The sequence below is a fragment of the Gnatocerus cornutus genome, unplaced genomic scaffold (assembly GCF_029298725.1).
Source record: "Gnatocerus cornutus isolate USDA-ARS CGAHR unplaced genomic scaffold, icGnaCorn1.1 ctg00000023.1, whole genome shotgun sequence".
NCBI classification, from domain to species: Eukaryota; Metazoa; Arthropoda; class Insecta; order Coleoptera; family Tenebrionidae; genus Gnatocerus; species Gnatocerus cornutus.
This window is the reverse complement of record NW_028275375.1, coordinates 312,975-338,678: the sequence shown is the minus strand read 5'-3', so window position 1 is coordinate 338,678 and position 25,704 is coordinate 312,975. Positions and strand designations below refer to the sequence as shown.

General features: G+C 36.2%; 5 protein-coding genes across 9 annotated transcripts in view; 3 read left to right on the top strand and 2 right to left on the bottom strand.

Moving 5' to 3' along the window:
* The window catches only part of LOC148166158 (uncharacterized), a 94,673-nt gene that overhangs the window by 4,145 nt on the left and 64,824 nt on the right, over positions 1–25,704 (bottom strand). Inside the window, exon 3 of the mRNA XM_088048863.1 lies at positions 9,655–9,863. Within this exon, the coding sequence (XP_087904989.1) occupies positions 9,656–9,863 (208 nt within the window). The 3' untranslated portion in view covers position 9,655. The remainder of the gene's footprint in view (positions 1–9,654; positions 9,864–25,704) is intronic.
* Positions 5–1,338, top strand: LOC148166161 (bone morphogenetic protein 2-like). Of its 2 annotated transcripts, XM_088048861.1 has the most exons (4): positions 5–406; positions 455–667; positions 719–887; positions 934–1,338. In XM_088048861.1, the coding sequence occupies exons 1-4, from the start codon at positions 77–79 to the stop codon at positions 1,257–1,259; spliced, it is 1,038 nt and encodes a 345-aa protein (XP_087904987.1). In that variant the 5' UTR covers positions 5–76; the 3' UTR covers positions 1,260–1,338. The 2 variants fall into 2 exon arrangements, with proteins under 2 accessions (XP_087904987.1, XP_087904986.1); XM_088048860.1 differs by having other exon boundaries at positions 5–667.
* LOC148166160 (putative N-acetyltransferase san) lies at positions 1,269–2,068 on the bottom strand. Its single transcript, XM_088048862.1, has 3 exons — positions 1,934–2,068; positions 1,563–1,886; positions 1,269–1,515 (listed from the first exon to the last, which is right to left on the bottom strand). The coding sequence occupies exons 1-3, from the start codon at positions 1,939–1,941 to the stop codon at positions 1,350–1,352; spliced, it is 498 nt and encodes a 165-aa protein (XP_087904988.1). The 5' UTR covers positions 1,942–2,068; the 3' UTR covers positions 1,269–1,349.
* Positions 2,440–7,459, top strand: LOC148166159 (E3 ubiquitin-protein ligase TRIM33-like). Of its 4 annotated transcripts, XM_088048856.1 has the most exons (12): positions 2,440–2,736; positions 2,788–3,060; positions 3,108–3,318; positions 3,369–3,632; positions 3,682–3,792; positions 3,929–4,236; positions 4,372–4,671; positions 4,718–4,875; positions 4,949–5,769; positions 6,308–6,491; positions 6,542–6,694; positions 6,748–7,459. In XM_088048856.1, exons 1-12 carry the CDS (start codon positions 2,706–2,708, stop codon positions 6,898–6,900), a joined length of 2,967 nt encoding a protein of 988 aa, XP_087904982.1. In that variant the 5' UTR covers positions 2,440–2,705; the 3' UTR covers positions 6,901–7,459. The 4 variants fall into 4 exon arrangements, with proteins under 4 accessions (XP_087904982.1, XP_087904981.1, XP_087904980.1 ...); XM_088048855.1 differs by having other exon boundaries at positions 2,440–3,060; positions 4,721–4,875; XM_088048854.1 differs by having other exon boundaries at positions 2,440–3,060; positions 4,952–5,769.
* Positions 7,682–25,704, top strand: part of LOC148166157 (uncharacterized) — an 87,679-nt gene continuing 69,656 nt past the window's right edge. Inside the window, exons 1-2 of the mRNA XM_088048851.1 lie at positions 7,682–7,742; positions 17,694–17,722. The gene's annotated coding sequence lies outside the window, so the exon portion shown is untranslated. The remainder of the gene's footprint in view (positions 7,743–17,693; positions 17,723–25,704) is intronic.

Genomic DNA, 25,704 nt, shown 5'->3' with positions numbered 1-25,704 from the left:
TTAAGGAATTTACAACTTCCTATTAGGTTTGGGCGTATTTAATAAATCCTAATGTTTAAATTACCCAGTCGCCAAAATGTTCGCGATGAAAGCGGTTCTGTGGGGCCTTATTTTCGCGGGGATCGAATCCAAAACGTACTACTTCAGTTTGAATAAAACGAGTAATGAGTACATGATCCGGAGTCGATTGAACATGAATAACTCCGGGAATTTTTACCCTTCTGGACTCCACATGAGCGAGTTGAGGAATAACGTGACGTCGAAACAGAAGGCGGTGGAGGACGTGCAGGTTCACCCACTCCTAGATCCAGAATGGGAGTACAACTGGAACAATCTCACGAGACCGAAGCTTCCGGTGTACATCAAGAAGTATTACGATTTGTTCGCCAACAATATTACAGGAGCAGTAAGATTCCTTTTCAATGTGAACCCTAAAAACTCGACGATCATGCAGTATAACATCAGTGGCGTCGATTCTGAAGAAGATATCAAAGATATTGAACTTCATTTCTTCCACAAGGTGGAAAAGGAGTTGCTCCAAAAGCCTTTAATCATGAGACTGTACCAAATGGAGAATCATTTGATCAACGCGACGTCTTTAGTAAATCCAGATGCCCATAAACTTCTTAATGTTATCTACATTTATCAGGCCGCCAGTGGTTGGCAGGTGATCACAAACTTCTTTCTTTCATTCTTTCGTTATCCTCATTTGTTTCAGGTGTTCAAACTAACAAATACTCTTCACGAAGCTGTGAAAAACAGAACGAATTTGAAGTTGTTTATAACCATTTCCCGACCCAACCAAGAGCAATTTAGTATGTTCAAAGATGGGAGCGACGAAGTTTTGAAGACGTTTCTCGTCTTGAAGGGCGAGGCGCCTGACATTGGTAAGTAAGTATCCCTCGGTTTTTCCATCATAATCTCGTTTCTTAGGAGCTAGAATTAACGCAGTGGTACCAAACACGACCTACTGTAAAAAACACAGTTTTCCTGTGGATTTCAACAGATTCAATTGGATGAAGTTTATCATAGCCCCTTCCGGGTACGACGCCTTTAATTGCCATGGAACGTGTTACCGCCCGGAAGAACCCTTACCTAATCACTTCAGAGTTATTAAGTCTTCTGAAACCGGAAGGAAATCTCTCTGTTGTGCCCCCGTGCAATACTCTCCTCTTTCTATTATGTTCTATGATAAAAACGCCAACGTTGTTTTGAAGGTGTACAAAGACATGATTGCTTCAGTTTGTGGCTGCAGATAAATACCATAGTTCAGAGCATGCTTTATTAAGAAACTGCAGAAATACTGCAAAGAAAGAAAAACAAAATATTTCTAAAGTATGGTATGACTTTTATTCAACATTTCCGTTAGTCTGACCCTTTTTCCTTAAAGTTTTTTGCAGGACGTGGGCATCCGCTGGTTCTATTCTCTTATAGTAGTGCTCTTTGGTCTCAACAATCTCAAAACCAAACTTTTTGTAGAAATCTATGGCGCCTTCATTGTTTACTTGTACATGCCTTTAAAAAAACATTTAAAAGAGTGTCTAGAAAAAAGTGCAACTCACAAGAATATGCTATCAAAGTTGCCGTCTTGTTCTACGTAGTATAAAACGTGTTGTACCATTAGAGTCCCTATCCCAAGCCTCCTATATGGGTATAAACACCCCAGAGTCATTATATACAACCGCCTGGATTTCTCTGAAGTGTCGATGCGGCAGCACACCGCCCCCACAACAATATCATTGTAATATGCTAGTTTCGCCAGTTCCCCAGCTTCTAAGACATCTTTGTAGAATTTGTCGTTGTAAGAGACCGGGAAAACCACGCTGTTGAGCCGTTTCAGTTGTTTGATATTATGTGGGGTTACATTTCCTAATTCGATCGTCGCTCTACAAGAAGACACTCACTGGTGCTCTATAACGATTCTTAAACTTACCGAGTCATGACTGGGGGCTTCCAACGAACTAACCACAAAATTCAAAATTGTTAAAGCAAAGTGTCAAAAAAATAGATGTGGTTGTGGCTCCACCGCGCGCTGTCACCTGTCACAACCATCTCCCTCCTTTTCCATCGTCGTGTCATCTCTCTCATTTTAATCAATTCGTGAATAATTTATTAAATTTAAAAATTAAATCAAACGCTGCATGAAAAATGAAACTCGATACGACTCGGATTGGGAGCTGCCGAGGCACCAATTAATTTTATATTAGTTAATAAATGAGCCCCTTTGATGGAGGACGACTTTCATGTTCACAAATCCGCCAAAATTTGTTGCCAACCTAATAAACCAAAATGTGGAATTTTGGGGTTGTTTTTCACCGAAACCCAATACAAGAGGTCGTTTGTACCCAAACTACCTTTTATGTGATCGTTAGTGCGTCGATTACAGCCCCATAATCGATAAAATCAGCGATAAAAATAGTGTCGGAGTAGTTACTTTGTTTCCGTCAAGTTGTGCGTTGACAGTTGGTGAAATCGTTGATAAGACTTTGAGGTGTTGCTGAAAAAGCGTCCATGAAATGTTCAAAATAAATAAATAAACGTGTAAATAATCACCAAAGGTGATTAAAAACGTGCAAATGTACGAAACGGAGTGAAATGGAAATGCTCATTGACGTCCCCAATCAAGGTGGTAATTAAAATTTTAAAGCAGTCCCTCAGCAACATCATCAATTTTTCATTTTTAATTGCTTCCGATATTCGGTACCATGGCTGAATCAAATATTTATTACAATGACGGTAATTATATCAACCATCAAACTTCTGATGAAAAAGAAGTGATTGATTCAGTGGAAAATCTAAATGACCACAGTGGAATGATTTGCGATGTTTCACTGACTCCCTCCGAGGAATCCAAGAGTGAAGTTAAAGAATTAGGGGATGCAGCGGAAGAGCACGTTGAGAGCCCCACCACAGGGGAGGCGTACACCTTCAAATGCGTGTTTTGTGAGCAACTTCTTAGTGCCAACGATGAACCCAAGTTATTAGAGTGTTTACACAATGCCTGTGGGAATTGTATAGGGAATAAGTTGTACGAAAATCAAGAAACGGAGCTTGACAAGAGTGAGTTTCAATCAATTACAATCAATAAGTCAATAATTGTGTTGTAGATGTGGAGTGTCCCCTTTGCAACATTGCATGTGAACCTGGGAAAATAATAGATAACCAGTTTCTTCTGGAGTTATCAAGCACCGACGATAGCAGTTCCGCCAAACTAACCGAATTAAAATGTAGCAGTTGCAGTGATGACGCCATAGCCACCAGTTGGTGTGTTGAATGTTCAGAATATATCTGCACGAGTTGTGTACAGGCCCATCAAAGGTTTGTCGCCCCTTAAAGACACGTTTCCTTCTAAATTTCGCACGTTTAAGGTTGAAAATAACAAAAGACCACACAATCAAACCCAAAGAAGAAGGAGGTCAAAATGACAACCAATCAGCGACCACAAGCTCCTCACCTAATCTCTTCTGTTCTGTACATCCTCACGAAAAACTGTCTCTGTTTTGCGAAACTTGCGATAAGCTGACTTGTCGCGACTGTCAACTGATTGAACACAGGGAACACAAGTATAAATTTACCAATGAGATTGCGTTGGAAACGCGGAAATTTATCGCAGACATGCTGAAGGATGTTGGGTATTTGGTATTCATGCTCTTGTTCTTTTTGGTACAATGTTTGTTTTAGGTATAAGAGGGCGTTACTTTGTAGCGCCATGAAGGTCATAGATGACCGCCAAAATTTAATAATCGAGAAGAAACAGGCTCTGGTCAAGGAAATCACACAATTAGTCGTAAAGTAGGTATTTGAATCATCAGATTGTTAATAATTCATGATCAATCAATATCGTCAAGGGAGTTTGCAGATTGCACCGCCTTTTCTATTGAAATTAATAATGCTCTAATTGTGATTTGTTGATGAAACCACTTTTTAGATTAACAAATACCATCAACGTCCGGGGGAAGCAGTTGGTGTCCAAGCTAACAGAAGTCTGTGACAGCAAACAGAAGACACTCCAAGAGAAGAAACAAGCCCTGGAGCAGTTATCCGGAATGACGGATCACTGTATTGAGTTTACTCAACATGCTTTGGATAACGGCAGCGACATGGCACTGTTGTACAGTAAAAAACAAGTAACTGATCATTTAAGAAGGATAAAATGTAAAAGAGCAGACATTCCTAATCCAGAGATCCCAGTCAGAATTCATCTGGCTCTGGATAAATTCCCTGATCTCGTTAAAGGTAAGCCGTATCGTTGTTTCAACGTTGAACTAAATTTTTTTTTATTTTATGCTTTCATAGGTTTGTCAACAGGTAATTTATTTTTACCACTGATTTGGTGATTCTCATCTAACTTTTGGCGTGTTTGTTTTGCAGTGATGTCAACAATTGGACAGATTGTGGTTGATGGGAGGATTTACCCATCGCAATCAGTTTCTCCATCAACTCCAATACCACCTCATGGTTCTCCTAGTCCGGGTCATAGTCGACCTCCTCAACAGCAATCTCCAATTAATCAGATGCATCAGCAGCAATCTCCGCCGTATCAACAGCCACCTGGTTACCAACAATCTCAGCGGTTACCACCGCCTTATGGTCAATTTACAAATGGATCTCAGTACCCTCAGAATCAGAATGTTGTACCTCAGTCAAGTATACAGCAACCAGGGATGGGAGGTGGGTGCGTTTCTTTCAAAAACACTTGTAATTTCTGGGTTATTAGCAGGGAAAATAATGCCGCATATGGGACCACCCATCCCTCAACAAATTCCCATTTCTTTAGCCCAACAAATTTCCGCAAATCGCATGCAGATGCAACGACAGATGGCGAGGCCGCTCTTACCAAGGATGGCGGCCAACTCCGGCATGAACCAACAGCAGGTAAATTATCGCTGAAATCTCAAGTAAAAATCCTCCACAAACACCGAATTTAAATTAAATCCCCACTTATCAGCAGGTTTCGTCCTCGACTCACCCTCAAAACATGTTGTCGGATCGAAGCAACCTCCGTTGTCTCCTGCAACCCACCAATAGCAACCCCGTCTATATCCAAACAGGACCGGCTCAGTACCAAGCTGTCCAACCTCACGTAGCCCAACAGTACCAAACTCGCTATCCTAATCAACCCCCGCAACCTCAACAGTTAAATAATCAACAGTTCCGACAACAACAGCAAAACTCCATGAGGATGATGATGTCGAGTCAAAATCGCCCAGGGCTCCAACAACAGCGACCGTACCAAATGCAAGGAGCTTCAGCGAGGTGGCACATCCCGCAACAACAAATGACAAATCACACAAACCAAGGCAACAATCGCAACATGACGTTACCTACAATCAACGACAACTTCAAAATTACGCTAAAACAACAGAATCAAGCAGAGAACAAGAATCTTCCAGCAACCGTCACGTCGACGATTCCGAAGACACCGAGTCCAAATCATGTTCAAGGACGGTCTGACACCGAACGGAGTTTGGATAAATTCTGCGAAGATTCCGTCAAGGATCTCATGGCGACTATCGCGAAATTGGATTCGAACGGGGTTCAAGTCGTCGCGGAAGGGAGGCAAAAGACGGGAGGTTCACCGCACGTCGATAGTTCGACGGGGGATGCCGGACCTTCCGGAAAAATTAAGAGCGACCCCATGGAGACAGGAAAGGACGATCCGAATGAGGATTGGTGTGCGGTCTGCATGGACGGAGGAGAATTGGTCTGTTGTGACAAGTGCCCCAAGGTGTTCCATCAGTACTGCCACATTCCCAATTTGAGCGTCGAGTAAGTTGGTAGCTGCATGCACCGGAAATTGGGATAATTTTTTGGGCGAATTCACTACTGAATGTTGCTCGACATTATTTTTAATTACGGAACCTGATATCAATCATTCTGTCCTCTAAACACGCACGTCGAGATAATAAGTACGGTAAAACTAAAGTGTGAAGCATTCACGATTAATGTGCGCACTAATTGGCGAGGACGTCCTTACATGTACGGTCATGCGAGGGTTTCAGTGGGTGTTAACAATGACTAAAAGGGAAATTAACCCTCCGTCAATGAGGTAAAAAGTGGAAAATAAACGACTGTTACCGTTGCAGCTTAATAGGGGTTAGTTTCCACATTTTCTGCAATTTGTTATGAGTGTAATTATCCCGGAGTGAGATTATTTGAAAGTTCGTTTAATTTCAAGGGTTGTAATTTTTTCATCAAATTTACCCTCCCTCACGAGCTCTTCAATTTATCCCGTCGTAATCATGTAATAGCTTGTTATCACCTTTCGAAATATGCTCATCCCCAAGTAAAATGTCTTCTTTTGAAGGGAGAACGACACGTGGCAGTGTCTCCTGTGTACAAACTTTGCCGATTTCCCCGATCACATATTAAACGAGAAAAAGGAGGGTGAACTCTGCGAGAAAGATAAGAAGATCGCCGAGCGCGTGGTTTTGGAATTATACTGTCAGTACGACCCAAGTTTGCCGTTCCGGGAAGTAATCGGGATCGAAGTAAAATTAAAGCGACGCATAATGAACTCGTTCCTAATTTTTCGTTGTAGAATGAAGAGTACCATGCGATAATCAAAAGTCCGATGGCTTTAGATACAATTCGCCAGAAATTAAATTGGAACGCACCAGAGCATTATACAAGCATGGAGCAGTTGATCAAAGACGTACGATTGATGTTCAAAAACGCTTACACATATAATCCTGTGAGTATTGTTGAGGGGTTGAACGCGTTGTGATTGTTGTCTGGTTTTTTCAGGAGGATTCTCAAGTATACGCTGATGCTAAAACTCTAGAAAAATTCTTCGATGAGCAATTGGAGAAATTCCTGCCTGAATACGCTTATGAACACTTTGATGACGATGATGTTCAGCCTCCAGCCAAGAAATATCGGCGGATTATAAGTGATTGACAAATTGTTCAAGGGGCGAATAACACTGTGTATTTCTCCCTTTAGGTCAAAATGCAAACTCACACGACTTTTATTTATTTCAGGCAGTTGTTTCGGCGCGATGAAAGACACTTGTTATATATTTTAGTGAGACAACTGAAAGATTATTGTTAGATTTTATCATGTTTTAGTGATTTTATATTGTTAGTCTATTGTTTGGGATTATTTTAGGATTTCGACACGTCATGGTAAATCGAATTGTTGGTTTTATAGAATCTATAATCAAGCTAGAGTGTATTTACGCACATAGTTGGTGTTACATACAGGTTCTATTAACGTTGGTGTTTCTAGATCACCCTGTATAATCTCATGCGATCCTTCAAAAGCACACAAATTACGATCGCATGCGACGGTAGGATATCGCGAATAAGATTGTACCTACAACTCATTATAAACCTACATAAATGTATATGGAAATTATAGTACGAAATAAATATTTATCTATTTTGTTATTCGCATTTAATTGATTGTCAGATCAATTTGTAAGCTGTATAAACAATAAAAATATATTAATGTCTCACCTATTCGTTTTTCCAAATCCGTTTTTCGGCATTAAAATGTGGCAAGTGATTGAAGCCGCCCACCCACGTCGTCGTGTTAACGCCGTCGTAAAGAGATCGCGTAGTTGATAGGATTTTTTTTTTGTTGACGGCGGCACGAGATTTCTACAGGTGGCTGTTGGAGCGGCGATCGTCGGTTGTCGGCGGCCGATTTAGCCGCCCCAGACAGCGCGTCTCCGGCAAGGGTAGTGTGCATTTGCTGCGATTCAGGGAGACACGCGGTCTCGACGCCCACGCTTCAAGGTACGTAAATATACTGTTTTAGATCCTTTATTTACACAACGGGAAAGGGGCGGTAAAAACGCTTTTTTGCCCACGAAAAAGTGGCCAGTTGACATAATCACCGACCGGTAATGAATTTGGTGATAAATTTTATTATTTGAGCGCTCCTTTTCTGTTTTTGTCAGGTGTGAATTGCGTAAATAAATTGGTGTGAAATGTGATGTTTTTGTTGGCGGCATTGTCAAAATATAACGTGCAAAAACTCGTTGAGTTCTCGATTTTTCTTAAGTATTGTTTTTGTCTGTTTAAGGGCTCTTAGATTTTTCTGATTCACATGTCTTTCAATTCCTCAGCTCCTTCAGATGAAAAATAAAAAGGAATCGGTAATTAATTCCATTTGATGCTTTGAGCCGAATTTAATTCCTCGAGTAAAACAAACACGTCTAATTAAATTGAAAAAAGCAGATACTAAAATGTAATAACATCCAATATTGCAAATATTTGACTGTCTCTATTAGGAACTCGATATTTTATTAATAACCGCAGCTCAAAATGAAAATTATATTGTCATAAATCAATAATACGGGATGAACTTCACTCGGAGCGAGATGGTTTATTTTTAGTTTAAATTTGAGCATAGAGAGTTAATTTAGACTTTGCAAGCTTATCGATCGCTGTCTAGTCGCTCAACGAATTTTGCAAAATTGTTTTAACCACCGTCCGTTGTTTTAATGAATTTCTTTGTTGTCTAGGACGTCGTTGTTCGTAAAATTAAAAATTCATATGTTTTGTTCATTTCATTTTTGTGCACTTTCTCCAAGTAATTTCATTTTTCTCTCACGAAAAGCTTTCATCTTGGTATCGAATTACGTCTTTGGCCGTTGAAATCGGCGACGTGTCGTTTGCAATGGCCTAAAGGCCCGATAATTGTATTTACATTGAATTAAGTCTTCGCTGTTGTCCCCATGATAATGGATAGTGTTATGGGAATCCCCAAATCAAATTACGTGCAAGTATGGAAACCCCGATTAAGCTCGTTTCCCATGAATGTAAATATTTAATTATCCGAGGAAAAATTTTTACACAGTAATTGGACCTGTCAGAAACACACTTGGTAAAAATTATCATAAAAAGAACTCGTGATGGTTGCGTGGCGAATGCGGGCTTATAAATTTACTCAAAAGACTGATATATCTTAATTTGTCTTTGGTGTAAGACGATGGCTATGGCCCCCATGAAAAATTCATGCCGGGGCGAAACCCTCGTCTCGGAGGTCCGATATCTAACTATAAATTGACGCCCGAGACAGCCGCGCTAAACAAAACTTGCTCACTTTAAAGTTGGCCACACACACACATTTTAAATTTTGTGGGAAATAATTAACCAACTCGTTTGTCACTTTGGTTTTGTTGTGGTTTAACGGTGGTTAAAATTTAGGACGTTTGACTGGAAGTCTCTTTATGGCTGTTTAAAGTTGGGCTAAAACTTTTACAGGCGAGCAGTCCTTGAAGACGAATGGTAAAATACGAGCTTTAAGCTACAATCCGTTCACAAAACGGAAAAATCAAATTAGCTTAGATTTTTGGTCAATACAGTTGATTCTTAGTTGAAGTTTTTTTCCGGTTCTTTCGATTTACCTCGATAAATTGAAAAATTTTAATGCATTTTGGGCCCACTTTAAAGTAAAATCGAGAACTTTTTTCCGCCAACACACTTTAATTTGAATTTTTCCCTCCCGAACTCAAGTCCCTCGCGTGACGCAATTGTGAAATGCGTAGAAGCTAATCATAATAGCGCAGATACGCGTAGAAGCTAATCGAGCTCTTTTAAAACCAATTTCTAACGTAATTTAAAAATAATGACTAAACCCTAAATCCTCTTTGTTGGTTATAATGGACCAACGCGATTTCGATAAAAAAGTCGTAAAATTTACCTTAATTTCCGCTGTTTTGGCTGGTGGGCACAGGTCGAACACTTGGAACACTTCCATGAATGTTTCCGAACACCAAAATCGACGTGGGAACACTAAACACAGTGTTTTTGAGTTTGAATCGCCACACTTGCGATTTTTCGACAATTCCACAGCCGTCTCCGTCGAGCTCAAGCGCGGGACTTTTGAAATTTGGTTTGGTGGAGTTGGATCTGGAAAATAAAAACCACAGTTGGCGTGGGTTGCAAACGGCCACAAAGGTCACAAATCCTTATTTAAATCTCTTACTCAATTTCAGGTGTTGATACACCCAAAAATTAGGGCGCTACATTCAATTTTCCCCCCAACTTTCTCGCTAAAAGCCCGATTCACACCGAAAAATTTTCGGAAATTTTTAAATTTAAGTTGAAAGCCGGGTTTACACAGCTCAATTTTTGAAAAAAAAAGTGATTTTGTGGCATTCATTTTCCGCCCTCTGTGGTGTACTCGGCCGACTTTAATTGCAGTCGAAAGTTAAGCTCCTTATCGCAACATCCCCGTTCTTTTAAGTGCCATCATAATCTATTTACGGGTTTTGATGAGACAGTTTTCACGAAGTTTAACCGACTTTAAGGTGGTGCGAGACGACACAACTCGTTTTACGAAAACAGTTCAGCCTTATAATTTAATCTACTTGTTTGTGTTTCACATCTCTCAAGTCAAAGCTATAAATTATTACATTTGCAAAGCTTCATTTCATCCTGAAAATTTATGTGGCTGCGTGTATTTCGCTTGTTTTACACGCCTGATAACAAGATAACCGGAAACTGTCAAGGAGTATTAATGCCTATTCTGTAATGGACATTGATTTTCTATAGCGGCGCTGTTGACACACACGCTGACTGCTTCAAGGGCTCAATCTTACCCCAGCATGAATGCAAATTGGAAACTTCGTTTAACAATAATTAGATCGGGCGCAAGGGTTCATTTTCATGGATATTAATAACCGGTGATAACCGCAAGGAAATTTTATTTAGTATTGTTGTTTTTATGCTCCCTTTGAAGTCGTAACTCTCCGTCCAAAATAATGACTTCATTACCAAAGAAAATGAGTATTCTGCCTAAAAAATGCGCAGACTTAATTTAATATGGTCACGTAAGTACAACGAATGAAGATGGTAACTCGAAACTTTTTCCCTGAACTGTAATGAGGCGGCTGAACGAAACGTTTGTTAGCCCTTTCCTGCACTCACCTAAGTAGTAGTTGTCACAAATATCATGTTTTATCTGATAATTTTCATGCATAATTAATTTGGTTATCAGTGCTGCAGTTTGACTGTGCAGAAAAGTGAAATTCGTTCTCAAGCTTGTAATAACATCAAGTGTCGTTAGTGAAAAGCTAATATTACGGTAAATTGCGTTATTCAGCTCCGCCACTGCTGCAATTACATCGAATATGATTTAATCCCAGGAAGGCTTAAAAATCTAAAAATAACTTTAGTATTTACCGTGTTTGTGCATTCCTGAGTTTAAATTAAGGTTTTAGGTTTAGGTTATTAATGTTGGGGTACAAAAGACGATCGTGTAAGTTCCATCAATGTAATGCGACGCAATTAAATTAGTTTCTTACCGTTGGTAACACTTGGAACATGTTAAAAAAACTCGCACTGATTAATTGCGTCGTTTTGATGCACAGCAATTTTCATGTAAAAATTTCAAATGTCAAAATCTGGGGGAACATTGTTGCCAACATTGACATCTCAAAATTTCCAAAATAACAAATAATTGTCAAAATTGACGACTGTGTGTCTTTATTTGTTATTTTTCCTGCAGAGAATTTACCGAATTACACAGGAGCAATTTTCGACATATCAGAATTTCGAAATGATAAGTTAGATACCTATGATGGATAGAAGTCAAATTTGATTGATAGATGGCGCCTCAACTAAAAGTCAAAATTTTGAAATTGGCGCCCGGAAAAAATTCCCCGCAGGTAAAACGGCCTTTGGTTCTGCGTATTTTGACAAATGTAAATTCGCGATACATTACCGGATAGAGTATTCGACTATTGTTCCTTTGTGCTTCGGCCTGGATGGTGTTCATCACCATGAAGTTGAAAATTAATTACTAAATCCGGTAACATTAATCTGCTGTTAATACCGTGCGTTGCTTTATCGATTTTAGTTAGTGAAACACGCGTAAAATGCGAAATGAAATTAGCACGTCTACAAAATGTCGCGAAAGTAAAATAAAGAATCATTGTCTAACACTAACAAAGCCTGTTCTTTCAAACCTTAAGACTCTTACAACAGAAAAGTTCAACAAAGCCTAGCTTTCATGTTTTCTTTATCAGAAAAGTTAAAGCGAACTTGTTCGCACCTAAATCACGGTCATTTCCCGGCAGTGATTGAAATTAATTGATAATTTTTAAATTCAATAACAAAGTTTGAATGAATTTGTTTGCAATGTAAAGGTTTTAGTCGCTCCTTTTCACGTCACGCTACGCTGGGTTTAGATGCAATCAAACAAATGAAATTGTAGCGAATTCATGGACCATTGCTTGCGACAGTTTTCTCTTGAATCAGATCTTTAAATCAATTTGATGCTTATTTAGACAAACCGAAGACTATTCTAGGTGTGCAAATGCAATAATCACGACGGAAAAAAGGAGCTTTCCCAATTAAACTTTGCAAAGAGAAAGCGACGCAAATTTGAGCTCAAGTATCCAATTTTCAATGTAATTAAAATAAATTAGGAAGAAGACGTGCGACAAGTTTGGAATTTTTCTTTCCGCGAGTTCTAAACAAACATCACATATTCAGCGGCTTAAATTGAGTGCTCAAGTTGAGCCATCAATCACCAGTAGATACCATTTAAAGTTTGTCTTTCCATCAAAGTTTGATGATCTCTGCAGATATCTATTGTAATCCCAACTAAAAATTCAAACAGAAATTTATACATTTATAGGGTGTTACATACCTAATTGACCGTTTTGACCTCGACCCTTTTCGATTTGGCCGATTTTTTTTATCTACCCTATCGTAAACAGTTCTCAGAATTTTTTAAAATTTTTATTCTCAACCCAAAAAAAGTTATAATTTTTTCAAAAAATGGCTTTTATATTTTCAAATAACTCTAATTTTTTCAAAAACTAACTTATAGGGCCGATTTTTTTCAAAAATTTTGTTTTAAAATTTAGAAATTAAAAAAAAAATTGAAAAAAACCGGTAATTTCTCGAAGTTCGCCATTTTTTATTTTATTTTATCAAAAAAAACTTCAATTAATTCTGTGATTAAGTATTCTCGCATATCCGAGAGTGGGCCGATTTTTTTTTTTAATAAAAATTAATTGATTGTTTTTATTTGTTTCTTAAAGCTTTGTTTATACAATAAAATAAATGCAATTAAACGATTTTACAGTGTACAAATACAAGGTGTTTATAAATGTTTCTAGCGTCAAGGGTGGCTATGAAATGTCAAAGAAATTTGCCGCTCATTACAAATGTGGGTTTACACTTTTTAACTGACATTTGCAGTTAACCTCAAACATGGAGCAAAGTAAGTTTTGAGAAATAAACTGTTCTAGTTGTGGTTTAAAACCTGAAAATCTAAAAATTGGACACAAAACTGTAACTGAAACGTCATTGACGTAAATAACATTAGAAATAATTTTCAAGATAGTCATATTCACTATGAAAACAAAGCGGCAAAATGGTGTACGATAGGAATTCCAGAGCCTTCCTTGATGCTAGTAACATTTATAAACACCTTGTACCTATAATGACTAGGATTTGTGATGTTGGATATACAGGGTCCGCCAACACTAGTGTCCCGGCCTAAAATTGCTATTAATTATCAAGCTATAAAAATATTTTTTTTTGTACATGAAGAGGAAACGGAGCGCTACAAACTGATGTGATCAGTTTTACTCTTGGGTTAATCATATGTGAAATAAACGCAAAAAACTACGGTTTTCAAAAATCAAAATGAAGAAAATGGTGGGGTAACCCAACCTGTCTTGTTCGATTTTTCACCAAAAGGATGAAAATGATATTAAAATCTGAATTAAAAAATGTGGTACCGAGATATTAAATGATTCTAAAAAATCGTTTTAACTCCCTTATAAGATTTATGATCTGGCTTCTAATAAGCCGCAAACTGGCCCCAAAGTACCTAGGAGATTACCATGGGCCTGATAACAAACAGTCGGTCTGTCCGATGGAAGATCCAGCCCATCATAAAATATTACCCAACATAAATGGCTTAGTAGGGACTAGTTTGCGGTGAAGAATCAATTGTCATAAACCTGGACAGGTTGACTTTTCCACGCTTTTCTCCATTTTGATTTTTGAAAAACGTAGTTTTTTGCATTTATTTCACATATGGTTAATACAATATTAAAACTGATTACATCATTTCCTCTTCATGTACAAAAAAAAAAAATATTTTTATAGCTTCATAATTAATAGCAATTTTGGGCCGAGACACTAGTGTTGGCGGACCCTGTACAGAGTATCCTCAAACTAGTATTCGAGAATGGATAAAAAATTAATAACCAATCCGACAGCTTATTCAAGAACTGGAATAAAAGACCGTCCCAATTTCCTAGGCAACGAGAGTTCATCTGACCAATGGGTGATAGTTTGTGTCCATAGTTACCGAGTTGAAAATTTTTCAGCTTTGGGATTGGCGTCCGTTTTTTCGTCTTATCTCGATAATTTTTTGAGTTTAAAAATTTAATTTCGAAATTTTGAAAAAGCGATTTTTTCATAGGGTAGAAAAAGATGAAAAATTTTCAGTAAAATCGAAAATGGGTCAAAAGGGGTCGATTTGGTATGGAAAACCCTATATGTAGACCCGGCGCATCCACCATTTCCGTTGCTCCCAATTTAAAAATCGCAAGGTGATAAATCTTGTGCGTGCTAGTCAGATTAATTAAAATCATAAAATGAAGCTCGTTGAAGAGTTGTTGATTTTTTATTGCCTGTTTGAAATCCCTTCAACAAGTATAATTATTTAAATTTCAAATTAATACCGGCCTTTAGGGCGAAAGTTGTTTGAAGTTGTGCCGATTCCGCTTTCCACCAATCATACTTAAAAGTTAAACGTGGTTATGAACTTGAGGAAAGCTTTTAAAACTTTAGACGCTGACCATAAACTTAGCGGAATGAATAAGTATGCATTTATTTATAGATCGTGTGTTTACTGTTATGGTCGAGATGTATTTTACGAGCCTGTGACTGCACACATGGCTACTAATGGCTCGTGAAATTTTAATATTCGGTTGAATTTCTTGCGTCTTCACGGTTCGCTCGTTACGCAAAATGCCGCCATCAGCGTTGAATCGGAGACGAGCTGTTATCAAAATTGATAATTTTTCTTCCGTAATTATTCAATTAACTTAGTGTTTTGTAATTTCGTTGCGGAAGGTCTTGAAACGCATTAGGTGATTAGGACTCATACGCAAACTCGGAGTTTCATTAATTAATTTAAGTATTTAGGGAGTAATTACAGTGTAAAGCGGGGAAGGTCTTTTCGAGACATGTTTGGGCGTTTGTTACAATCCGACAAACGAAAATGACACAATACTACAGTTTGAGGGCTTAACTAACATCATTCGTCTCTGAACTGTATCAACACTTACCCTATCTAACAATATTAGTTCTACAGAAATGAAAAATAAACATTCCCCCGATCTCTCAAGCTCTGCTTGATCAGTTTAATGGAATCGACTACATACGAGTATCTAACAGGTAACGCAAACACTGCTCGTGTCCTGCAGCAAACATTTCAGAGGCTCCAAATATTATTACACACAAACTTTGCAAATTTCACACCCCAACTGCCTCTTCAATTGTTTTCAATTCTTTAAAGGGCCAAACGAGCTAAAATTCAAAAGTGTGAATTTCAAATTTCCCGCTCGGAACTTTCAAGGTTGTGTAACTGTAGAATGCCGCTTTGTGTCTAAACTAACGTTTTTACACAAAATTTGCCTTTCCAACACAATTTTACGATTCGTGTTCACTCTTGGCGCTACTTTGGCACTGCTAACTTTGAAAATAAGGTTAAGTTAAGCAAGGCGCGTGACAGCTTTCAAATTGTCAATGGTACCAACTTCGAAAGTTCGGACCGGAAAGTTTAAATTTCACGTTTTAAATTCTAAAAGTGGCTTTCAAGTTAATCCGCAAAACGGTTTAGGTTGCAAGAGTCCACTGTGCCGTTATTTAAGATAGGAATTGTGATGAGTTAATTTTGGAAATTTTACGATGACAAGGTTGGCATCATTGTCCCCCCATAAAAATTTGTTGCGTAATTAGTGCGGGGCTTTAAACATGTTCCAAATTTTCCTCAGATGCGCCTTCTATTTTTAAAAACGGTAACAAATTTTATTTTAAATCTAGGGATAAAATGTAGCGATTTTTGAGGTTAACACGTCAAAGTTGGGCGTACCAACATCTCAAATTACTTAATAATTAATTCAAAATTTGTTGCAAAAAGAGATTGCAATAAGGATTTAACAAGTTAGGTGGTTTTGCGCAGGACGATTAGCTTCTACGCATGTTAGTTGCATCAAGGTCAAAAGCTCTTGCTGCCAACTATTACTAACAAAAATTGCTTCGACAACCATCAAATAACTCGCTTATAAAGTGCGTTTTTTTTTGTTAAAACCACCAACACCGCAATCTTCCCCTCTATTACAACCGGCAACGTTGCCTAGGGAGATTTTTGGTGAGAAAATAGTTGTCAAATTTTTGACCTTTCTGAAAATTAGGCAATGTTTCCGTTAAAAACGTTTCTTTTACAGACTGTTGGATTGCAAATCAAATAATTTAATAGTGAAAAGACTCGGCACAGCCTGAAAGGCCGTTTTGTGTAATCAAATTGTCAATTAGGCAGCTAACCTATTTGATTTTATCACCAAAAAGTCACTATCGACGACGTTGCCGGTTGTAAAGTGGTGGGAGATTGCGGTGTTGGTGGTTTTTTAATAAAAAAACGGACTTTAGTTGTTTGGTCCTATCCAGTGCAAATTTTTAGGTGTAAATCAGGGTTTTAATTCATTAGGGATAAAATTGGGGAAAAATTGAATCCCAAATTCACAAGTTTTGACAACATTTTTGCTGCGAACATTTACCGACAAAAGACATTTACCAACTTGACTTTATGAGTAAAGCGATAGTAATAATGATCAAATAATTTGCTTTCCGTCGAATTAAGATGGCGATGATTAGGCCCTAATCGGTCGACTATGATTGGCTGAAATCCACTGAGTAATGACCACAGTATCGTGTGTTCATTTTAATTAGTTCACTAGCCAGTTTTGACTGAAATTGGCGTACGTCAAAGGAGCGAAGTGAGCCATGAAGCAAAATGTCAATTTTTGTTTTGACAATCATTCCATTCGGGTATTTCTTTTTTCTTTTATCATATTTTCACATTTCGTTAATTCATTAATTAGTTTGTTTAAAAATGTAGTGATTTTTATTTTTTATTTTAGTTAATTTTGTAGCGTCTATTCGAAATATACCGCCATAATCTTAATTACCATAATCACTCTTGTTACCTATTTCAGGGAATGTTCCTAGATAAAGCAAAGTATTACACTCGCCCTTATGCACTCGTGTCGCAAACATCAGTCTGGTGAGAAATGGGCCTCAAAACATGCTCGTACAATAATATACTAGCTTTCAGACTAAAAAACGAAAAAAAAATCCAGGTAATATATGCCTCGTCTAATACTTTGAAGCGCAGTTAAAAAAGAGTCAAAGACATTCAAAGACTGTCAAGAATACAATTCCACAAAGTAGTTTTTGTCAACTATTTGTTGATTTTTTTTTTTGACAATGTTGGTACAGCCATTTTCAAAGAGAAGAATTTCCAATTACATTTTTGCTGGAAGCTAATTATTGAATTTGTCCTGATATCGACAATGCAGTTTATTTCAAAGGTAAAAAAGTGGTGTACACATCAAAGGACGTGTTTTATCTGGTTTTAGTCAACAAATTTAAAATGAATTCGAGTAACAAAGTTGAAATAGTTATTACCAATATTGAAATTTTCAGAGGCAGCCGTAAAAAGCCACAGCAGTTCGGTAAGTAGAATAGTGTTAATTAGGGATATTCGTTGATATCGTTTGTGCAATTAATTAAGGTAATAATCCGAAGTATATTTGCAAACTCCTGAATACGGATGTTATAATATTCCAGTGCATTTCCATTTGAAATGAGCAGCTTCTGTGACTATTCACTTTACATATGAAGTTCCGTTTAAGAGCGCCGACAAAATCTGCTTTATAGTAGTTATGAAAGGCCCAGCGGTCACCATTCATACCCAACTTGTTCTCCATCTGTAAATAATTTCTTAGTTAAACCGTTATCAAATTAAACGGACAAAGTTTGTTATTTGCAAAGATAAACTCGAGGGCAGCCCAACTTTTCACTACCTGTGGCGCCGCTTTGTTTGACATAGCAAACACTCCCTTTGTATATTGCATTCGGGCTAAATTTGGTTTAGATCGACTATTGATTTTGAATTTTATCTCATCTTAAATAAAACTGTGTCGGATCAAGAATTTCAATGTATGGGTGCAGTAATTGGAACAGCGGAGGAAAGCCTCACCTCGACTTTGAGATTTTATTCAATTTTGCGGTGCCGTGACCCATTTCCTATTGCCTATGCTTAGATGTAATGTTTTACAGGAAATTAAAGAGATGAATAAAACATCTAAGATGCCCTAGTCGAACGGTTAATGTAAAGCGGCTTTGTTAGGGTTTTACCGTCATTTCATTTGAGGAGAAAATTGAGTATCGGCTCCAGAACACCGCGTAATTTACCTGGAATGACTGGAATTACATGCAAAAATTGAAAGTTTTAATCACAAGATCACCAGATTAGCAAAATAGACACAAAAATTTCAAAATTTTAGAGCAAGAAATAGAGTTTTAAGAAATTTTTATTTTGAAGACAAACTAAAATTTTCATGACTTACTTAAATTTCGTAACTTTGTCAGATTTCATTTTAAAACTGTAAAATTTTGGGGTTTTATAACTTTAGACTTACTTATTTACTGCTCCAAATTCCAAATTTTTTAAGCAAAAATAGAGTTTTTAAAAATTTTTATTTCGAAGACGAACTAAAAATTTTTATGGCTTTTACCTTAATTCCGTAACTTAATCAGATTTCATTTTAGAACTGTAAAATTTGGATGTTTTACTACTTTAAACATGCTAATTTACTGCTTTAAATTCCAAAATTTTAGAAAAAAAATAGAGTTTTTAAACATTTTTATTTCGAAAAGGAACTAAAAATTTTCCCCATAACTTTGTTAAATTTTATCCTAAAACTCTGAAATTTGAAGGTTTTACTACTTTGGACTTACTGCTCTAAATGTCCACACAAAAATCAGCCTTATGCGAATTATTCCGAGGTACATGTTTATTTTGCCTGAACTATATTGCGGTGATGATGGAACACACCAAACCGTGTTCCACTCACAATGGACTTTGATGAACATAATATCAATTAATATACCTGTCCATCGGAAATTGAATCAATAATCAAAAATCCTTCGTGCAAACTCGGCGTCATCTTTTTTTCTCCCTATGAATTTTGATCGAAAAGAAACATTGAATTTCCTCCCCGGATTTGGTTTACCCCGTTGCGATAAATATTTGGTTAACTTTAGAGAATACATAAACTCAATTATTATTAGGGCAAAGTTGTTTCAAACGAAATCTGGTTCGTACACGAGAATATCTGATAACCTGATGAATAAATTTACATTTATACCTTTGGAAAATGTAACAAACTAATCGCAATAAAATCTTATTTGTCTATATGGCCACTCTTTGTTTCAGCGCGATAACTTGGTGACGTTCAAAGCAATTTCAAGTTAATTTCAATAAGGGAAACTCTCCTCTCTTTGTCATCTTAAATGATTCACCATTGAAATAATGCACGAGGAGTTTCCAATTATAAACTCATGAGACAACGCGCACTTATTTTAGTTTATATTATTTAAACGAAAGATGGAGTTTGCAACTTTCTCCCAAACCAACAATGGATTTCATGGTCCGGAATAACGGATTTTACGGTTAGTAGAAATTTTGAATAGTTCACCCCTGCCCTTTGTATAACAATACAACATTAACAATGCTAAATAGCTCTCCGATTTGATTTGAGTTTAAATCTATAATAACAAGAGTTTTCAATGCTCGAATTACAAATTTATTCTCCCCCGTCTGAAAAACGGAGTAATTAACTTATCTTCGCCGATAAACAAAGTTTCAACATCACGAAAATGAAACTCAATTAATTTCCTCTCTAATTTTGTAGCATTTATTGATTTTTTCTCATTATCTATTTACGGTGGCTACACAGGAGCGACAATTTTTACTCCGAATTTGCGCCGGGCAAACAGGAATCCACACAAAATTATAAAGATGCTAAATTGATAACGTTTGCGGCGTTTATTTTATTAATATTTATTCAGAGTGGAGGTCTTGCTAACCGCATTTATTGTTAGTTTAGCGCGAATTCTCACCGAAATTATGCTAATTACAATCAAATCAAGTCTCAATTCGTGCTGACGAATTTTTATTAGGTCCATAGAGCTGTCAGTGCGAATTTTTGGGTGTAAACCCGGCTTTCAGTTCTTTAGGGAGAAAACTGGGGGAAAATTGAATGTAGCAACATCCCAAATTTACAAAAATTTGACAAGTTTTGACAACATTTCTGTTGCCAACTGTTACCGATAAAAATTGCTATGGGCTACTGCCAACTTGACTTATTAATGAGTAGAGCAATTCTAATAAATTACCAAAAAATTGCTTTTCGACAAATAAAAATGGCCATGATTAGGTCGGTTCTGATTGGCGGAAATCCACTTAATAGTGACCACAGTATAGTGTGTTCATTTGAATTTGTTGTCTAGCCAGATTTGCCAGATCAAAATTTTGATGAAGCCTAGATTCTAACCAAAAAATCCCTAGAAATATCTAGATTATTCAGCGATGGTGTACTGCAAATAGGTATAAATTTTTGTATAAATGTCAATTTTCAGTATGGGCTAATTGAATCATATCATATTTCAACGTTAAACGCTTGATTTCCCTAGATTCGACCAAAAATTAAAAAAAAACTTTTTCCCTTCAAAAAATAATTTTTGTTTTTTAATTTTGTTAATTATGTACCCACATACAGCACCCCTTGTTACTTGTCTAACTTATTTCAGAGAATAGTCGTAGATAAAGCATAGTATTACACTCGAATGTTATGGAGCTCGCACTCAAGCTCGCTCGTGTTGCAAACATCAACCTTGTAGATAATGAGTCTCATAACGCGCTCGTATGATAATATACTACTGTTATTGTTCATACTGCGTCATTATTTAAAAAATCGAATCAAAATCGTAAAATTTCAAAGTTGGTATTACTGAAATCTGTCACGCCATTGTCTAACCTAGCTCTAAAATTGCTTTGGAAAGACAAATTTGCAATAAAAACGTGACAGGTCTTCATTTTCGCTTCGAAATTTTGCGCGGGAAATTTAAAATTTTACATTTTTAAGTCCGGTTTTATAGTAGCGCCGTATTATCGTCGGATTTTAAAAATAGCTCTGAGAATAGGAATTCTCTGGGGCACAATCCGCAATTAACCGAATTAAATTTGAAAGCTCTGCAGAGCAGGAAAAAATAAAATTCAAATTCCCACGTCATTTCCGCCCTCTTTATTGCGTTGGCTGTGATATCCAAAGACGTCTGTCGTGTCTCAACTGCCATCAATATCTTATGAGCGCCATTTCACACAATAAATCACACACGCTCCTCTTAACGGAATTGACGACCAAAACACACATTTTCAGCGATATCAAAGGCAGATTACACTATCGGCATTATTGATTATCTATTTCGAAACATAAACAATTTCAGCAGAGCGATCAGATCCAGTTGATTAGCCGCGAGAGCGATTAATACAAGCAAAACGCCAAAAAGTCCTGGGAGAAGTTACCGGGCACCGGACCTGTCAGTTTTTTGTAGGAAAAGCGCGAAAATCGCCAATTTTGATGAATTGCGCCGGAAGATTTGGGTGGAAATTTGAAAATGCGCACCCAGATGAGATCATAAGAACCATCCGAACAAACTCGACCTATTCAAACGATGAAAAGCAACAGTTAGTTATTAGACTGTGAGGGTGCGGAGGTGCGCGCTCGAAAAGACGCACGGGGGCCCCAAAGTTGCACAGTCTAATTACCTTGCCACACAGTCAACAATACAAATACACATTCTCCTTGTAAACGAGCTTATTCACTAATTTTCTGTGCGCATGTTACAGGTATATTGATTCTGCGCCGTTTTCCAGATAAATTCGCGTATCTCACGCACTTTGAAGCTTTCTCTTTTTTCCTAGATGGTCCGAATAAAAATAACTTGATGGGACCAAACTCCCCACGACTCTTAATCCTAACAGCACCAAATTCACTATTATTGTGAAAAAGTTCAACTAGAGACGCTCCATTTTTTCAGGGACTTTTTGGTTTGAAATCCGTTTGAAGGGTCGCAGTAAATCATGCATGGGGGTCTTGACGTCATGTTTAATATTGCAAGTTTCGGTGTTTCCACGCTGCTTCTTCATTAGTCCGTGCAAATCTCGGAGGATCGTGATTTTTATTTCGCCGTTTTGGTCCATGATTTTTTGTGTAGACGTTCATTTTATTGTTCTGAACAAATTGTCAAAAGTCCGCATCGATAGGTGTGCTGCTAAAAAAGTTACGCGGTGGTAAATGTAAAAAAAAACTATTCTTTGCAAATATGTCGTCACGGATGATTCCAACAGCAAAAACAGTTATTATAAAAATTTTACATTAGCAAATTTGCAACAAAAAAAAACCTTTATAATATTTTTCGTAGGAATAATCGTTTTAAAGATATAGTGATTTTTTTGAAATTCACAAGAAATTGTCTCTTAGAAATGAAAATTTCTAAAAACTCTATTTTTTGCTCCAAAATTTTGGAATTTAGAGCAGTAAATAAGCTATTCTTAAGTGGTAAAATCTCAAATTTTCAGAGTTTTAAAATGAAATCTGATAAAGTTACGCAATTTAAGTAAAAGCCATGTAAATTTTGAGTTCATCTTCAAAATAAAAATTTCTAAAAACACTATTTCTTGCTCTAAAATTTTGAAATTTAGAGCAGTAAATTAACAAGTCTAAAGTAGTAAAACCTTCAAATTTCGCAGATTTAAAATATAATCTGACAAAGTTACGGAACTTAGGTAAAAAATTTTTAGTTTGTCTTCAAATTTAAAATTTCTAAAAACTCTATTTTTTGCTCTAAAATTTTGAAATTTAGAGCAGTACATTAGCAATCTAAAGTAATGAAACTTCCTAATTTCAGTTTAAGGATAAAATCTGACAAAGTTACGGAACATAAGTAAAAAATTTTTAGTTCGTTTTCAAATTTGAAGTTTCTAAAAACTCTATTTGTTGCTCTAAAATTTTGAAATTTAGAGAAGTAGATTAACAAGTATAAACTAGTAAAACCTCTAAATTTCAGAATTTTATGATAAAATTTGACAAAGTTACGAAATTTAAGTGAGTCATGAACATTTTTAGTTCAATTTCGAAATAAAAATTTCTAAAAACTCTATTTTTTGCTCTAAAATTTTGGAATTTAGAGCAGTGAATTAACAAGTCTATAGTAATAAAACCTCCAAATTTCACAGTTTTAGGATAAAATCTGACAAAATTACGGAATTTAAATAAAAGCCATGAAAATTGTTAGTTCGTCTTCGAAATAAACATTTCTAAAAACTCTATTTTTTGCTCTAAAATTTGAAATTTAGAGCAGTAGATGAACAAGTCTAAACTAGTAAGCCTTCCAAGTTTCAGGATAAAATTTGACAAAGTTACGAAATTTAACTCAGTCATGAAAATTTTTAGTTCGTCTTCAAAATAAAAATTTCTAAAAATTGTATTTTTTGCTCTAAAATTTTGAAATTTAGAGCAGTAGATAAACAAGTCTAAAGTAGTAAACCTTACAATTTTCAAAGTTTCAGGATAAAATTTAACAAAGTTACGAAATTTAACTGAGTCATGAAAATTTTTAGTTCGTCTTCAAAATAAAAATTTCTAAAAATTGTATTTTTTGCTCGAAAATTTTGGAATTTAGAGTAGTAGATGAACTAGTCTAAAGTAGTAAACTTTCCTAATTTCACAGTTTCAGGATAAAATTTGACAAAGTTACGAAATTTAACTCAGTCATGAAAATTTTTAGTTCGTCTTCGAAATAAAAATTTCTAAAAATTTTATTTTTTGCTCTAAAATTTTGAAATTTAGAGCAGTCAATTAGCAAGTCTAAAGTAGTAAAACCTCTAAATTTCAGTTTTAAAATAAAATCTGACAAAGTTGGGAAATTTAAATAAAAGCCATGAAAATTTTTAGTTCGTCTTCAAAATAATAATTTCTAAAAACTCTATTTCATGCTCTAAAATTTTAAATTAATTTAGAACAGTAAATAAGCTATTCTTAAGTGGTAAAATCTCAAATTTTCAGAGTTTTAAAATGAAATCTGATAAAGTTACGGAATTTAAGTAAAAGCCATGTAAATTTTGAGTTCATGTTCAAAATAAAAATTTCTAAAAACACTATTTCTTGTTCTAAAATTTTGAAATTTAAAGCAGTAAATTAACAAGTCTAAAGTAATAAAACCTCCAAATTTTACGGTTTTAGGACAAAATCTGACAAAGGTACGAAATTTAATTGAAAGTGATGACAATTTTTAGTTCGTTTCACATATTTGTTTTCTTTGACATTTCCGCGTTACTTTTTTAGCAGCACACCTATAGTTGGAGACTTTTGACATTTTGTTTGTAACCATAAAATGAACGTCCACACAAAAAATCAGCCTCATGGGAATGATTCCAAGCTTTTGAAATTTTTGAGTCTATTTTGCCTGGACTATTTGGAAAATTTCGCCTCTTTTAAATAACAATTGTTCCGTTGATTTCCACGTCGTTACGGAAAAATGACCGCGTCCGCTTAATTAATGCCCAACGTTTCATTGCAGATACGGCACGAAGCCGAAACTGAGAAAGTAAACTGAAAAAAGTAAATACAAACGGTCAGGATTGTAATTGGTTGGCGCTTATCCTAAGGCTTTTTGTTTGTTTTGGGGTTAAAATCGGGTCGGCACTAATTGAACCTATACCAACTTAAAACCCTATCGAACTAGGAAATCCATAATTAACTGGGGTTCATATTTATTGAAAGCCGAAATAATCCAGACACGAGAGTTGGTGTACTTTGGAACGGTGGAGCTCAAAAAATCTGATTAAGAAATCTAAAGTTAAATTAAGTTGGAAGCGACATGGAAATTACACAGTAGAAACTGCATTAATATTTTTAGAGAGCGCATCCACCAAAACTCTCCATAACAGCAAAAGAAAATTGAGCGCTCAGGTGCAAGCGAATTATAATTTCGCCGAATTACAAAAATGTTTTCTTCCCTTGAAAGAGTATAAAGAAGCGGAATTTGCTGTATGAATTTAAAATTAACAAATGGAATCTCGGCGTTCAGACTTATTAGTCTTTTCCCTCAAGTTGTTTTGAAAACTGAACATAATTTCAGGAGACTCCATTTCGCTTTCAATGCCCCGAAACTGAAAAGCCAGCTGTCAGGTTTTAACTTACTTAGGACTTGAAGGATTCAACATTGGCACAAATCGGTTATAAATGTAATATTTCATTCCCATTTCGTTTCGGCGAACAAAGGAAGTTCATGGTTCACATTTTATTATTTAGAGGAATAATGGTTACGGTTAACACCTTTGTTTCATGGTTTTCTCGTTGCCGTTTCACCCTCTGTCATATTTTGTACGAATTTCACATCAGGAGACTTCTCTAGGGATATCAATATTTTATCGTTATAAATACCGAATGGGCAGCTGAACTCTACTTCATCTTAACTTCCGGTAGTCGTGAATACTTTAAATTGCATTATTTATTATTGAAGATATTTAAAGATCGCACGCAAACATAAAATCTAATTTTTATACGAATAAATACAGTGTTGGCAA

What these genes read in the sequence shown, in the direction of transcription:
- LOC148166161 (XM_088048860.1), top strand. Translation starts at nt 77, where the DNA reads ATGTTCGCGATGAAAGCGGTTCTGTGGGGCCTTATTTTCGCGGGGATC. An exon ending in AGGCCGCCAGTGGTTGGCAG is followed by an intron (nt 668 to 718) that starts GTGATCACAAAC and finishes CATTTGTTTCAG; the next exon opens with GTGTTCAAACTAACAAATAC. An exon ending in GGGCGAGGCGCCTGACATTG is followed by an intron (nt 888 to 933) that starts GTAAGTAAGTAT and finishes CTCGTTTCTTAG; the next exon opens with GAGCTAGAATTAACGCAGTG.
- LOC148166159 (XM_088048853.1), top strand. Translation starts at nt 2,706, where the DNA reads ATGGCTGAATCAAATATTTATTACAATGACGGTAATTATATCAACCAT. An exon ending in TGTGTACAGGCCCATCAAAG is followed by an intron (nt 3,319 to 3,368) that starts GTTTGTCGCCCC and finishes CGCACGTTTAAG; the next exon opens with GTTGAAAATAACAAAAGACC. An exon ending in ATCACACAATTAGTCGTAAA is followed by an intron (nt 3,793 to 3,928) that starts GTAGGTATTTGA and finishes ACCACTTTTTAG; the next exon opens with ATTAACAAATACCATCAACG.
- LOC148166160 (XM_088048862.1), bottom strand. An exon ending in AACTTTGATAGCATATTCTT is followed by an intron (nt 1,516 to 1,562) that starts GTGAGTTGCACT and finishes GTTTTTTTAAAG; the next exon opens with GCATGTACAAGTAAACAATG.